Consider the following 16,568-nt stretch of genomic DNA (forward strand, 5'->3'; position numbering starts at 1 on the left):
AAGAGCTAGAGGCAAAGCAGCGGAGTAAAGCTGTATGTAAAACTGTCCCAAAAGCAACAGACCAGTGGATAACCGCCACCAGGTTGGCACAATCAGCCAAGTAAAAGCGCTTACAATATGAAGAGGCCGTGACTCTCTAGGATGAAGCCCCTTCCCTGGGGAAATGAATATTTGTAGTTTAATCTACCCCAAGTGTTAGTGTACAGGAGAGTGAAGATAAGAATATGCAAAGGGAAAATGCAGAGTGGAGTGTGGCACTGAGTTGGAGGTGGTAAGAGGAGAGTGAAATGATGGACAAGATGAGGTTGCTAGATTCAGCAAATTTAATATTTGAGATATATCTATATTAAAAAATGGAACAAACTAGATCCAGAAACATAGAAGCATGAAACAGACTGACGAACTTCAGAGAGAAGGCGGGGGTGGGGTGGGTGGTTAGGGAGAGATTAACCAGGGAATTTATATGCATATATGCATAGCCTACAGTGTGGTGAAGTCCTGGGAGGGGCGGGTGCGTTGTGGAGGGGATTAATGGGGAAAAAAAAAAAACAAAAACGAAGGGGATATCTGTAATGCTTTCAACAATAAAGATAAGTTAAAAAATAAAATTAAAAATTGAAAAAAATGATACATTGTTTATCTGAAATTCAAATTTAACTGCGCATCCTGTATTTTATCTAGCAAATCTAGGGAAAGAGAAAAAAAGCAGTATTACTCGGACGTTCTGGTTTTGTAAGAAAAACTCGCAAAGGCCCGCCCTAGAAGAAAAAAAGCAGTTGCTAAGGTACCAGAATCTTTAAGAGAAACTACTTCCGGTCTTGGGCCCTGGGAAAACGAGGGGTGAGGGGAAGGAAGGACTAAGGCAGCCAAGTTCAGTCCTCCAGTGTCCCACAATCCTCTGCTCTCGGTTCCTCTTTCCTCGCTAAGATGGCGCTGCTCGCGATACATTCCTGGCGCTGGGCTGCCGCGGCGGCTGCTTTCGAAAAGCGTTTGCACCTCGCGATTCTGATTCGGCCTCTAGTGTCTGTGCGCGGATCAGATCCGCAATGGGGGTCACGTCAGCTCGGCGTCCCAGGAACCGCTCGAATTTCCCAGGTGAGATGCCTTTCACATAGAAGAGTTGGGTGAAGGGCAAGGGGACTCATGGGGGAAACATTGCCCTCTTAGCCTCGGATCAGAGAAGGAGCCAAGAAGAAAGGTTGTCAGGGCTATCACGGAGTAGCAGTAAGTGAAGTAAATTAGGGTTAGTAATTTGAGAAAGGGTGAAGGGGTACAGCAAATGGGAATGGGACGGGCGGTTCCGGACAGAGGTCACCCCGAAAACCAGTAACTCTCGTAGGATTACAGTGTTCTCTTAGTTTAAGAGATGGGGCGTACACCATTTCCATACTACTTACCTTGGTAAATGCAAGGAAAACTGACTATTTTTCAAAGTTAGTAATGGAATTTGGGACCAATTTGCCAATGGTTCTGATTTTACTCAGTCGGAAGTAGCATTTGGAGTGTACTCAAGAAGATGGCAAACTAGGTATAAACAAGCGGCAAATTGAGTTGGCACCAGTTATCCCCCTTGCTGGCAGGGCTCCTTGATAAGCCAAAACCGTAATTATCTTTTTCTCCAAAACATAGACCGTCCTAAATTTATATGTAAGCACGATTGTCCTTTGAATGGAAAATAGTGCTCTTCTGTGTACACAGGTCGCTTTGGAAGCCATAAGGCTACTTATCTTTACGGAATGTAGCTATGGTTATAGTGCCTCTTAATATTTGTGTACATTATTATCTATCAAGAACAGGGTTTTAAAATTTTTTTATTTGGACTTGCTCTACTTCAGTCTATCTTTATTTCTTATATATCGACCAAACATTTAATTGCCACCACCTGTTCATCAGTATTACTAAAATATTATCAGCTTTGTATGAGAAATAACCTCTTAAAATTTTGATTCTTCATCAACAAATATTTAATGTCTACTATGTACATAGCACTATGCTACTTAATGGGGTACCAAGAGAAACACGTTAATGCCTTCAAGATTGGTCAATTTCATTAAGGAGGTTGGATCTATGCATTACAAGAGTCACTAAAAAACAATGTAGTAGTTGTAGTTGCTGTAGGCATCCAGAGGAAATAGTGATAATGAAGGGCCAAATTATAGAATGGATCTCATTCTGGTGATAGAATTGGGAGAACATTCCAAGCAGGGACAGTAGGTAATGATGCTAGACATGTGGAATGAATTCACTCATTCAATAATGAATGAACACCTTTATAGCAGTAAACAGAACAAAATATAGGCCCTGTCCTTAAAGTTTAAAAATCTAGTAGGGGGAATAGATAAAGTAAACAGGCAATTATAATACAATAGTGCAATGATGGGAAAGGTCCAAAGTACTGGAAGATATACATGGGGGGCATCAAGTCTGATCTTGAGGTGGGGAAAATTGCCTTCAGTGATGGATACAAAAGCAAAGACCTGAAACATTAGGAGAAGTTAGCTAAAGAGGGAATAGCATGTGCAAAGGCCCAAAGGTAAGAGAGAACATGGACCTTTTGCAGAACTGCATATGGTTTAGACTAGTGAGTTCAAGATGGGAAGTGGCAGATTAGGCTAGAGAAGCAAATCCAGATAGTTTTATTTAGATTTTAAAAATACTTTATTGTTGAAAGCTTGTAACATGATCTCCTGGGAACAATTCTTGTTCTGTAGTCCTTTAATAAGCCAAATAAAATTAAGATAAAATTTGTAGGACTTTGTCAGCCTGGAAGAATGAAGGGGAAAAGAAGTCAGTAGGTGTTTCAGAGGAGGTCATGGCAATAAAATGTTAGCGTTCTCTTTTCATGAATACTATCCCCACAACTTACTTCCTCCACTCTGTCCTCTACACTCTACCATTTCCTTTGATTACAATGTCTGTGATGTGAAAAACAAGGGAAAGATGTTTACTTTGCTTTCTACTTCTTAGAGGCATGCAACTCTTATCATCTTTTTTTAAAAAAAATGCATTTAACAAGGGAGATGAATGAACTATTATAAAGCTTTTAAAGTAGAACCTGATATAATGTGAGGCACATTCAAATTAGTGACTTGTGATTTAAGATTACAAAGTAAATATTGAATGCAAACTTTTAGGACAATCATATAGCATAATATTTTAGAGCTGGAAAGAAACCTTATTGCTGTGTTATAAAATGTTAGTGGGTTGGATCAGCACTTTTTTAAAGGTGAAATTCAGTAGAATAGGAAAGGAAGTATTGCCTTATACATATTAAAGGACATATTGCTTTATGTACTTTTGTTTTATATGTTTATACACACACACACTCCCACATGTATATGATTATTGGGATGCATTGTAAATGTGTTTTTCACACTAGAGCCTGTGTGTAATGTAGTAATTAGCTTCATGTGTCTGTTTAAATTAAATTAAAAACTTAATTTCTCAATTGACACATTCTAAAGTCTGAATAACCACATAGATATGGAACATTTCCATCATTGCAGAAAGTTCTGTTGAACAGTGCTGCTATGGAGAGAATACCATATCCAGCTCTTCTAATTCTGCAGATGAGGAAACTAAGTCCTAATAATTAACAGCCTTTGAGGCCATTCATTCATTTATTGTCTTCTCTGTGTCAGGTATTGATAGAAGGGTAGCTAAGACTCTGGCAGACACTAAGCACACAGTAAGTGTTTGTTGAATTGTAATGAAACTGGTCTAATAATTAATAGAGCACTATTAATAGAGGGAAACACCTGAAACATAAAAGTTTTTCTTAAAATTGAAAGATTTTGTGTGATAAGATTTAAATTGTAATGATTTATTTTACAGTTGCTTCTCTGTGATGTTATTAATAAAAGGACTTATGAATTTTGAATGATAGAATTTTGGGTTCATTTCATGAATATTTAAATGGTAGAAACTGAGTAAATCTATAGCACCTTTCATCTAAGTTTAAAATGTCCTTGACTCTTGATCATATACTTCATTTTTTAAAATTAAATTTATTTGGGTGGCATTGGTTAATAAGATTATATAGGTTTCAAGGGGGGTTAATAGGGGACATCTGCAATTCTATAAATTCTATAATACATCATCTGTATATAGCATATGTTTACCACCCAAAGTCAAATGTTCTTCTGTCACCATATATTTGACCCTCTTTACTTTTTACCACCTCTTCCCCAGCCCCCTTCCCCTCTGGTAACCACCATACTATTGTTTGGTCTATGAGTTTTTGTTGTCTTGTTTGTTAATTTGTTGTTTTCAGTTTTATATCCCATATGAGTGGAATCATAAGGTATTTACTTGTTCTGTCTGACTTATTTAGCTTAGCATGATATTCTTAAGAACTATGTTGTCACAAATGGCAGTTATTTCATCTTTTCTTATGGTATTCCATTGTATATATGTACCACATTTGTTTTTTTTAAACAAATTTATTGAGATTAATTCAAATATCATACATTTAAAGTATGCAATTCAATTATAGATTTTAGTATATTCAATAATATGTGCCATTGTCACCATAGTCAACTTACATTTTTCATTACATCAAATACCATATGATTTCATTTATATGTGGAATGTAATGAACAAAATAAACTGACGAACAAAATAAAACCAGAAGCAGGGATACATGGAACAGACTGGCAAGTGCCAGAGGGGTGGGGCTGGGGGTAACTGGATAAAGAAGGTGAGGGGATTAGCTAAAGAACATGTATGCATAACTCATGCATAGGGACAATAGTGTGGTGAAGGCCAAGGGATGGGGAAGCAGAGGTGAGTGGAGGTGGGAAAAGGGAGGTTAATAGGGGACATCTGCAATAGTGTCAACATTAAAAAATTTTAATAAATAAAAATAAACCTGTTAACATTTTGGCTTTCACCTCCCATTCCTCTCCCCCACCTGCCCTAAGCAACCAGTAATCTATGTTCAGTCTCTATAGATTTGTCCATTCTGGACATTTCACATACATGGAATTGAGACTTGACTTCTTTCACTTAGCATTATGTTTTCAAGGATCATTCATGTTGGGCATGTATTAAGTACTATATAGTTTTTCATTGTCATGTAATATTCCATGATGCGGATATATAAGATTTTATGCATTGCTCGGTTGATGGACATTTGAGTTGTTTCCATCTTTTGGTTGTCATGAATAATGCAACAATAAACATTCATGTACAAGTTTTTTATGGACATAAGTTTTCATTTCTCTTGGGTGTATATTTAGGGATATAATTGCTGGGTCATATGGTAACTCTATATTTAATTATTTAAGGAACTGCCAGACTGGTTTTCAAAGTGACTACACCATTTTACATTACCATAAGAAGTGTATGAGGGTTAAAATTTCTCCACATCCTTGTCAATGTTGGTCAAACATTAAATTAACTCACTTTAGTCAAGCCATCTTAGTGGATGTGAAGTGTTATCTCATTTTATTTATGTTAAAATATATTTTTATTGATTTCAGAGAGGAAGGGAGAGGGAGAGAGATAGAAACATCAATGATGAGGGAGGATCATTGATTGGCTGTCTCCTGCAAGCCCCCTACTGGGGATTGAGCCCGCAACCCAGGCATGTGCCCTTGATAGGAATCGAACCTGGGACCCTTCAGTCTGCAGGCCTGTGCTCTATCCACTGAACCAAATGGGCTCATTGTGGTTTTGATTTGTATTTTCCTGATGACTAACGATGTTGATCATCTGTCCGTGTGCTTATTGGCCATTTGTATATCTTTGGAGAAATATCTATTCAGATTGTTTGCCCATTTTTAAATTGGATTATTGGTCTTGTATTATTGAGATGTGTGAGTTTCTTATATATTCCAGATTCAAGTCCCAGATCAGATATATGATTTACAAATATTTCTCTAATTATGTTGGTTATTTTTTTTCTCTCTTGATAGTGTCCTTTGAAGCATAAAATTTTTTCATTTTGAAGACGTTAAATTTATGTTTTTCTTTTGTTAGTCAAACTTTTGGTATTTTAGCTATAAATCCATTGCCAAATATGAGGTCATGAATATTTACACAGGTGTTTTCTTCTACTGAGATATAGAAACATTACTCATGTATAGCTGTCGTTCCTTTTCTCTGATTTGCTTTATTTACATACTAGTGATCCAGTGCACGAAATTCGTGCACATTAAAAGGGAATTAATTAGAGGAAATATTTTAATATTACTATTTGCCCTTTCTCTATAATAGAAGTGTCAGAGATGAAAGAAAATTAGTAAAATGTATATGAAAATCTTCCTCTTGTCAGAGTCTGGGGCGTGCCATGGGAACCAGAGTCAAGTCCCCACCCACCCACGTGTGCCTCAAAATTTTGCAAGAACCAGACCCGGCCAGCCCCACTCCCATAAAGCCCCGCCGGGTGGGGGGTGTGGCATGAGGTCCCCCGGCCCAGGTCAGGGGGCGCAGCCTGAGGTCCCTCGTCAAGCCCTGCTGGGTGGGGGGTGCGCCCTGAGGTCCCCCAGCCTGGTGCTGGGGTGGGGGGTGTGGCCTGATGTCTCCTGGCCCGGCGCTGGGGCAGGGGATGTGGCCTGAGGTCCCTCATCAGGCCCTGCTGGGTGAGGGGTGCGGCCTGAGGTCTCCCATCAAGCCCTGCCGGATGGGGGGCGCCGCCTGAGGTCCCCTGTCAAGCCCCACCAGGCGGGAGGGCGCAGCCTCAGGTCCCCTGCCCCGGCCCAGCGCCACGCAGCCTCAGGTCCCTGCTGATTGCTTGTTAAGGCTTGTTACGGGAACTCGGCCTCTGCTGTGGGCACATCCATCTTGTGTTACAGGATCACCGCCTCTGCTGTGGGTGCAGTCATCTTGTTATGGCCTGATGGTCAATTTGCATATTCACCTCTTTGTTAGATAGGATAGTGCAATTATAAACATTACAATCCTAATGGTACATTGTCATAATTACTTTATATAATTCTATGACCTTTAAGGAAACAGAGGTAAGAAAGGACAAATAAATATTTATAGCTTTTGTTATATCCTCTACATTTGTTCTCTTGTGTTTGAGTTTCCAGGTGGAGTCATTTCTTCATCCCAAAATAGCTGTGGTCCTACCCATCTCCTTTGTGATGTTATTGGCAAATATATTGCATCTCTGTATGTTATAATCGCTACAATACATTATATACATATTATTTTGTGGACATAAGAACATCCAAACTAGTAGAGAACTTTTATAAGAATTTATTTAAGTCCTGACCAGGTAGCTCAGTTGGTTGGAGCCTTGTCCCAATACGCCAAGATTATGGGTTCGATATCATGTCAGGGCATATACAGGAATCAAACAATGAATGCATGAATAAGTGGAACAACAAATTGATCTCTCTCTCTCAAATAAATGATTTTTAAAAAGAATTTATTTAAGCCAAATTAGTGGTAGTTGCTGGGAAGCACGATCTCAAATGCTCCCGTGAATGACAGTTTTTCAGTTTCTTTTATATTTTGGCATTAAGGACATAAAGATTACATGGAAGTGGGAGAAAGCAAGTTGGGGCTTGGGTTACAGCAGGGGTGGGGAACGTCAGGCCCATGGCCATATAAGGCCAGTGAAATCATTTAGTCTGGCCCTACCAAGACATTAGGGGTGAGTTAATTAAATGTTTGACCAAATATAGCAGGCTAATTTTTAACTTGATAATTTTGTATGGCCCCCAAATACTATATAATAAAAGAGTAATATGCAGATTAACCATCACTCTGCTACACCCACAAGCCACGCCCACAAGCCAATCAGGAGCGAATATGCAAATAAACCCAACCAAGATGGCTACGGCCACAGAGAGCAGGAGGGAGGCTTGGGTTTCCCTGGCAATGGAGGAAGCCAAGCTTTCCGCCTGCCCTTGCCAGCGTAGGCCTCCACTCAAGGCTACAAAGTTTCAATGATAGAAGATACATAAACCCAAACAGAAATGGCGGCAGCCACAGAGCTGGAAAGAGCAGGAGGATAGGGTTGCCCCCGGTGATGGAGGAAGCCAAGCTTTCCGCACACCCTGGCCGGCCCAAGCCTCTGCTTAAGGCTACAAAGTTTCAATTATAGAAGATACATAAATCCCAACAGAAATGGCCGCTGCCACGGAGCAAGCAGAAGGATTGGCTCCGCTCCAGGCTACAAAGTTTCAATTATAGAAGATAAATAAACCCCAGATACCAGGGCCTCCGCTTGGGTCGCCAGGGTGGGTGGCAGGCCTGCAAACCACCACAGGCCCCTCGCCCAGGCTGCCTCATGCCCCAAGGGAACCCCCACCCTGATCCGGGACACCCTTCAGGGCAAACCAGCTGGCCCCCACCTGTGCACCAGGCCTCTATCCTATCTAATAAAAGAGTAATATGCAGATTGACCATCACTCCAACACACAAGATGGCTGCCCCCATTGGTCAAAGATCCTGCCCCCATGTGGACACAAGATGGCCACCACAAGATGGCCAGCAAGGGAGGGCAGTTGGGAGGGTCCAGGCCTGCAAGGGAGGGCAGTTGTGGGCGATCATGCCAGCAGGGGAGGGCAGTTGGGAGGGACCAGGCCTGCAAGGGAGGGCAGTTGGGGGTGATCAAGCCTGCAGGGGAGGGCAGTTAGGGATGACCAGGCCTGCAGGGGAGGGCAGTTAGGGGAAAACAGGCTGGCAGGGGAGCAGTTAGGCATCAATCAGGCTGTCAGGGGAGTGGTTAGGGGGTGATCAGGCTTGCAGGTAGAAGAGGTTAGGGGCAATCAGGAAGGCAGGCAGAAGTGGTTAGGGGCAATCAGGAAGGCAGGCAGGCGAGCAGTTGGGAGCCAGCAGTCGTGGATTGTGAGAGGGATGTCTGACTGGGATCGGGCTTAAACGGGCAGTCGGACATCCCTCGAGGGGTCCCAGATTGGAGAGGGTGCAGGCTGGGCTGAGGGACACCCCCCTCCCCCATGCACGAATTTCGTGCGCCGGGCCTCTAGTGATGTTATAAATATCCAAGTGGCCCTTGGCAGAAAAAGGTTCCCCACCCCTGGATTACAGCATAGTTAACTATATTATGTGTGCTCAGGGGTCTGAAAAACATTATTACTCTGGCATTTCAAAGATGTGTTAACCTAGATGCACAAGAACAGTGTAGAGGGATTTCTTAAGACAAAGATAAACTTTTTACTAAAGAAGTTTTGTGCTTGGGGCATGACCTGCCCAGTTAGGAATTTAGGATCAGATCACCCTGTGAGATTACTTTCAGTTTGATTTATTAAAGCACCCCCCACAATTTTATACAATTGTTTTCTAAATCAGTTCAAAGAAGAAAGTAGAAAAAGTGTGCATTTATAGGGTCTTTTGTAGTCCTACTAGAGGCCCAATGCACGAAGATTCGTGCAAGAATGGGCCTTCCTTCCCCTGGCTGCCGGCATCACCTTTGCTCCAGCCGGAGCTGCCTTCCTGCCTTCCCACGCTGCCCAGAGGCCCAGCGCGGCTGGGGCAGTGTGGAATGCCTGCATCCCGCCCCTGACCGCTCAGTGCCTGTGTATGCAAATTAACCTGCCATCTTTGTTGGGTTAATTTTTATACTCCTGATTGGCTGGTGGGCGTCGCGAAGGTATGGTCAATTTGCATCTTTCTCTTTTATTAGTGTAGATACAGTCATGTGCCGGTTAAGTATAGGATATGTTTTGAGGAATGCATTGTGTTGTAAGAATGTTCACACCTGTAGAGAATTTTTTTAAAATATATTTTATTGATTTTTTACAGAGAGGAAGGGAGAGGGATAGAGAGTTAGAAACATAGATCAACTGCCTCCTAGGAGCACACCCCCTACTGGGGATGTGCCTGAAACCAAGGTACATGCCCTTGACCGAAATTGAACCTGGGACCCTTCAGTCCGCAGGCTGATGCTCTATCCACTGAGCCAAACTGGTCAGGGCGAGAATTTTGTTTTTGTTAATCCTCCCTCAAGGATATTCTTTCCATTGATTTTTAGAGAGAGTAGAAGGGAGATAGGGATGGATGGAGGGGATGAAGGGGAGGGAGAGGAGGGAGAGGGAGAGGGGGGAGAAAGGGGGAAGAGAGAGGGAGAGAGGGAGGGAGAGGGAGGGAGGGAGAGGGGGAGAGAGAGAGAGAGAGAGAGAGAGAGAGAGAGAGAGAGAGAGAGAGAGGAAGAGAGAAAGAGAAACATCGATGTGAGATGCATTGATTGGTTGTTGCCTGCACCGGGTGGGGATAGAGCCTGCAACCCAGGTATGTGCCGAACCTGCGACCTTTTGGTGCACAGGCTGACACTCTAACCACTGGACATACTGGCCAGAGCCTGTAGAGATAGTATTTGAATAAAAAGGATACACTTGGAAGCAAGATCTCAACAGGCTGAGGTAAATGTTTTATAGAATAGCAGTTTGCAGTTTCTTTTATGCATTTGCGATTAAGGAGGGAAATAAGTAAAATTACAAGAAGGTGGGAGGAAGCAACTCGGGGATGGGATTACAGGATAGGTAAGATTATGTGCTTTCTTGAGGGGTCTGAAAGGGGGCATTTCAAAGGTGTTTTAACCTAGATGCACAGAAATAATGGACAGGGCTTTTAAAAATATATTTTTTTAATTGATTTTAGAGAGAGGAAGGGAGAGGGAGAGAGATAGAAACTTCAGTGATCAAAGAGAATCATCATTTGGCTGCCTCCTGCACACCCACTACTGGGGGATGAAGCCTGCAATCCCAGCATGTACCCTTACTGGGAATTTAACCAAGGACCTCTTGGTTCATGGGTTGATGCTCAACCACTGAGCCACATCTGCCAGGGTTGGACAGGGTTTGCTTAAGGCAATGATAAGCCTTAGTAAAGAAGTTGTATCCCTGTGGCATGACTACCCACCATGACCTTCCCAGTTATGAAGTAAGATCAGAACATCCTGTGAGGTTACTTTCCATGGAACTCCCTTTTCAGTCAACAGTTGTTAGACCATGTTGATGTCAACAACGTCCAAAGCTATAGAGAACTTTTATGAGTTTATTTGAGCCAATCTGACAATTGCCAGGAAGCAAAATCTCAACATATAGCAAAAATGCTCCCAGGGCCTGCGGACTGAAGGGTCCCAGGTTTGATTCCGGTCAAGGGCACATGCTGGGGTTGTGGGCTTGATTTCCCAGTAGGGGGCGTGCAGGAGGCAGCCAATCAATAATTCTCTCTCATCTTTGATGAGTCTATCTCTCTCCCTCTCCCTTCCTCTCTGAAATCAATAAAAAATATAAAAAAAATGCTCCTGAGGATGGCAGTTTTACAGCTTATTTTATGCAATAGAATCAAAGGAGGATTCATAAGGAAGGTTACATGAAATTCATTAGTGGAAGATTAGGGACACAGGAGAAAGCAAAATCGAGAAGTGTGTGATTGGATAAAGAGTAAAATGGAGAAACTTTTACATTGGTGGGTACAGGATAGTTAATAATTAATATTTACAGCACATAGAGATGGTATGGGGGGAACAAGATAACCAGGAGGGTTCTGTGGTCTCTGCTCTAGTGCGGTGGGTATGTCTTGAGTGGTCTGGAAAAGGAGAGTACTTAGATGCAAAAAGACAGTAAAACAGACTTACCTAAGATACAGATTGACCTTTGTCAAGGAAGCTATAGGCCCAGAATGAGACTATCTGCCATGATTCCCTTTTTTATGTTCAGACCGTCCTATGTGGTTACTTGTGGTCTCTTGAGTTTGTAAGGCCTGCTATGCAGGCCTCCTCTGGGCTTGTCAGGTTTAGTATGTGGCCCTTTTTTCATCCACAGCGATTTCCTGATTGGACAGACATCATGGAGTGTGCTTATAGCCTACTACACACCTAGGTTATATGGTGTAGCCTCTTTTTCTGCAGAGGAGGAAGAATAATTTTTCCTTTACCCTTCTGGGTTCTTGGCTGAGATGTCCCAGTACTAAACGACGAGAAAAACAAAAGCTTAATAACATGTTTACCTCCTGTATACATGGGAGAGATCTAGGAAACTGAATAACTCACCAAAATGGCTGAAGTCAGTACTTAAATATCATCTTCAGCTGAAGACAAAAGAAGATGTTGGGAATGTGACAGTCAGTTATGGGAGGTTACCAGGAAAAACATAGTAAACAAGGTTAAGGCTTGTTAGGGTTTGGCAGGTGATGCGGGCTGTGAGAGAATTCACAACTAAGAGAAGAGATGAAGTGAGGAAATTTATTTAACTTTCCAAGGGAGGAAAGGGCCAGTGTATTGCTATTCAATACAGGGGAGGTAAGAAAGAGTGGTTTTCACTTTTAAAGAGCAAGCAGTTGCTGTTGCTAAGTGACAAGCAAGGGAGGGGTATTGTGTTGAAGTTGACAATATTTGGAGGTGGGGTGTCTTGAAGAGTTACAGTTTGCTTGCTTTCCAGGACATGTCCTAAGGAGGACATCAGTATTTTCCCCCAAGCCTATAAAACAAAAGTTTAGAACAAAAGTTACTATGAGTTCAAAAGGAGAGGAGGGAGGGAACTTTTTACTAACTAGAGACTTCTTATTGTGAATTATCCCAGAGTTGTTAAAATAGCTGGGAGGAGGGGGTTGTGGGGAAAGTGTTTCCTTTAATTCAGCCCTTACCTGTCCTGCTTTGAATAGAGAGGCAGCTTGAATCAGGAGAGCCAGCAATCTCTGCCTTTAATTATCAGGTGCTTCTCATACATTGTGGAAGGCCACAGCAAAGGAGAGGCCCTTTTCTGTGCTTGCATGGTTGTTATGCAGATTTAAGTCTCTGTCTTCTGTATTGATAAAAGTTTGTAAAGATAAGGTCATCTACCTCTTCCTGGTACAGCCCAGGGAACCACCTTTTACAAATGTAAATGTAAAAAATAGAGTACCTTACTTCTGGACTTCTTTAACTGAAGTGAGAATATAATAACACTAGGGAAATGATCTTTTTTAAATCCTCACCTAAGGATATTTTTCCCATTTATTTTTCAGATAAAGTGGAAGGGAAGGAGGAGGGTGGAGAGAGAGAGAGAGAGAGAGAGAGAGAGAGAGAGAGAGAGAGAGAGAGAGAGAGAAAGAAAGAGAAAGAGAGAGAGAAAGAGAAAGAGAGAAACATTGATGTGAGACACATGGATTGGTTGCCTCCTGCACTTGCCCCAACCTGGGTCTGGGATCAAACTGGAAACTGAGGTACCTGCTGCCCTTGACCGGGAATTGAACCCGAGACTCTTCAGTCCCTAGGCAGATGCTCTAACCCAGGGGTGGGCAAACTTTTTGACTCGAGGGCCACAATGGGTTCTTAAACTGGACCGGAGGGCCGGAACAAAAGCTTGGATGGAGTGTTTGTGTGAACTAATATAAATTCAAAGTAAAGGAGCGGAGGGGAGAGCAAGAGAACCCTCCGCTCTTTCGGCTCCGCGGGCTGGATAGAACAGCCGAACGGGCCGGATCCGGCCCGCGGGCCGTAGTTTGCCCACGGCTGCTCTAACCATTGAGCAATAGCCAGGGGGGAAATTATCTTTACTCTGCTTTTTATTTATTTTTATTTTTTTAAATTAAATGTTTTTCGTTGAAAGTATTACATATGTCCCTCCTTTTTCCCCATTGACCACTTCTAGCACATCCCAGTTCCCTGCCCCAGTCCTTCACCATTCTATTGTCTGTTTCCATGGGTTATGCATATACGCGTACAAGTTCTTTTTTTTTTAATTTCTTTATTGATTAAGGTGTTACATATGTGTCCTTATTCCCCCATTTCCCCCCTCTATCGCCCCCACTCATTCCCTCACCCCCCTGTTGTCTGTGTCCATTGGTTAGGCTTATATGCATGCATACAAGTCCATTGGTTGATCTCTCCCCCTTACCCCCCGCCCCCTTCCCCTACCTTCCCTCTGAGGTTTGATGGTCTGATCGCTGTTTCTCTGTCTCTGGATCTATTTTTTTTTCAATTTTTTTAATTGATTAAGGTATTACATGTGTCCATATACCCCCATTGCCCCCCACCCCACTCCGATACATGCCCTTATCCCCCAGTGTCTTGCGTCCATTGGTTATGCTTATATGCATGCATACAAGTCCTTTGGTTGATCTCTTAGCTCCCTCCCCCTCCCCAGCCTTCCTGCTGTAATTTGACAGTCTGTTCCATGCTTCTCTGCCTCTGTATCAATCTTTTTGTTCATCAGGTTATAATGTTCTTTATTATCTATAAATGAGTGAGATCATGTGATATTTCTCTTTCACTGACTGGCTTATTTCACTTAGCATAATGTTCTCCAGGTCCATCCATGCTGCTGCAAATGGTAAGAATTCCTTCATTTTTAAAGCAGCGTAGTATTTCATTGTTTAGATGTACCATAGTTTTCTAATCCACTCATCTGCTGATGGGCATTTGGGCTGTTTCCAAATCTTAGCTATGGTGAATTGTGCTGCTATGAACATTAGGGGTGCATATATCCTTTCTGATTGGTATTTCTAGTTTCTTGGGATATATTCCTAAAAGTGGTATTCTTGGGTCAAATGGGAGTTCCATTTTTAGTTTTTTGAGGAAACTCCATACTGTTCTCCACAGTGGCTGGACCAGTCTGCATTCCCACCAGCAGTGCAAGAGGGTTCCTTTTTTCTCCGCATCCTCTCCAGCACTTGCCATTTGTTCATTTATTGATGATAGCCATTCTGACAGGTGTGAGATGGTACCTCATTGTTATTTTGATTTGCATCTCTCTGATGATTAGTGACTTTGAGCATGTTTTCATATGTCTCTTGGCCTTCTTTATGTCCTCTTTCAAAAAGTATCTATTTAGGTCCATTGGCCAATTTTTGATTGGGTTATCTTCCTTTTGTTAAGTTGTATGAGTTCCCTGTAAATGTTGGAAATTAAACCCTTATCAGTGATAACATTGGCAAATAAGTTCTCCCATGAAGTGGGCTTTCTTGTTTTGTTGATGGTTTCTTTTGCTGTGCAGAAGCTTTTTATTTTGATGTAGTTACATTTTTTTTTATTTTGTCTTTAGTTTCCATTGCCCTAGGGGCAGTATCAGTGAAGAAGTTCTTTCGCCATATGTCTGAGATTTTGCTGCATGTGGATTCCTCTAGTATTTTTACGGTTTCCCGTCTTATGTTTAAGTCCTTTATCCATTTTGAGTTCATTTTTGTGTATGGTGTAAGTTGATGGTCCAGTTTCATTTTTATGCATGTATCTGTCCAATTTTCCCAACACCATTTATTGAAGAGACTCTCTTGACTCCATTGTATGCTCTTGCTTCCTTTGTCAAATATTGAGCATAGTTTTTTGGGTCGATTTCTGGGTTCTCTATTCTATTCATTGGTCTATGTATCTGTTCTTATGCCAGTACCAGGCAGTTTTGAGAACAGTAGCTTTGTAATACAGCTTGATATCTGTTATTGAGATCCCTTCTACGTTGCTCTTCTTTCTCAGGATTGCTGCAGCTATTGGGGGTCTTTTTTTATTCCAGATGAATTTTTGGAGAGTTCGTTCTAGGTTTGTGAAATATGCCGTTGGTATTTTAATGGGGATGGCATTGAATCTGTAGATTGCTTTGGGTAGTATGGACATTTTAATGATGTTAATTCTACCAATCCATGAACATGATATGCTCTTCCATCTATTTATGTCTTCCTCTTATCTCTTTTTTCAGTGCCCTGTAGTTTTCAGAGTAGAGGTCTTTTACCTCCTTAGTTAAGTTTATTCCTAGGTATCTTAATTTTCTTGGTGCAATGGTAAATGGGATTGTTTTCTTAGTCTCTCTTTCTGTAAGTTCACTATTGGTGTATAGAAATGCCATAGATTTCTTGGCATTAATTTTGTATCCTGCTACATTGCCAAATTCATTTATTAAGTCTAATAATTTTCTGATGGAGTCTTTAGGGTTTTCTATGTACAGTATCTTGTCTTTAGCAAATAATAACAATTTTACTTCTTCTTTTCCAATTTGGATGCCCTTTATTTCTTCTTCTTGTCTGATTGCTGTGGCTAGCACTTCCAGTACTATGTTGAACAGGAGTGGTGAAAGCGGGCATCCCTGTCTTGCTTCTGTTCTTAGTGGAAATGGTTTTAGTTTTTGCCCATTAGTATGATGTTGGCTATAGGTTTGTCATATAAGGCTTTTATTATGTTGAGGTATGATCCCTCTATTCCCACTTTGCTGAGTGTTTTTATCAGAAAAGGGTGTTGGATTTTTTCAAATGCCTTTTCTGCATCAATTGATATGATTATGTGATTTTTGTCTCAATTTGTTTATGTGATGTATCACATTTATTGATTTGCGGATATTGTACTAGTCTTGCATTTCTGGAATAAATCCCACTTGGTCATGGTATATTATCTTTGTAATGTAATGCTGGATCCAGTTTGCTAGAATTTTTTTGAGGATTTTAGCATCTATGTTCATGAGGGATATTGGCCTGTTATTCTCTTTCTTTGTTGTGTCTTTATCTGGTTTTGGTATTAGGGTAATGCTGGCTTCATAGAAAGAGTTTGGAAGTGTGCCTTCCTCTTGAATTTTTATTTAATAGTCTGAGAAGGATTGGTTTTAGTTCTTTGAATGTTCGGTGAAACTCCCTTTGAAGCCATCTGATCCAGGGCTTTTGTTTGCTGGAAGCTTTTTGATTACTGTTTC

The 16,568-nt window shown here is 41.5% G+C and overlaps 1 protein-coding gene across 1 annotated transcript in view; it reads left to right on the forward strand.

Moving 5' to 3' along the window:
* Nucleotides 1–835: 835 nt before the first annotated feature.
* Nucleotides 836–16,568, forward strand: part of ABCB7 (ATP binding cassette subfamily B member 7) — a 192,424-nt gene continuing 176,691 nt past the window's right edge. Inside the window, exon 1 of the mRNA XM_080652628.1 lies at nt 836–1,095. Coding sequence (XP_080508754.1) covers nt 928–1,095 — 168 coding nt within the window. The 5' untranslated portion in view covers nt 836–927. The remainder of the gene's footprint in view (nt 1,096–16,568) is intronic.

Source organism: Plecotus auritus (genome assembly GCF_963455305.1).
Source record: "Plecotus auritus genome assembly, chromosome: X".
Lineage (NCBI taxonomy): Eukaryota > Metazoa > Chordata > Mammalia > Chiroptera > Vespertilionidae > Plecotus > Plecotus auritus.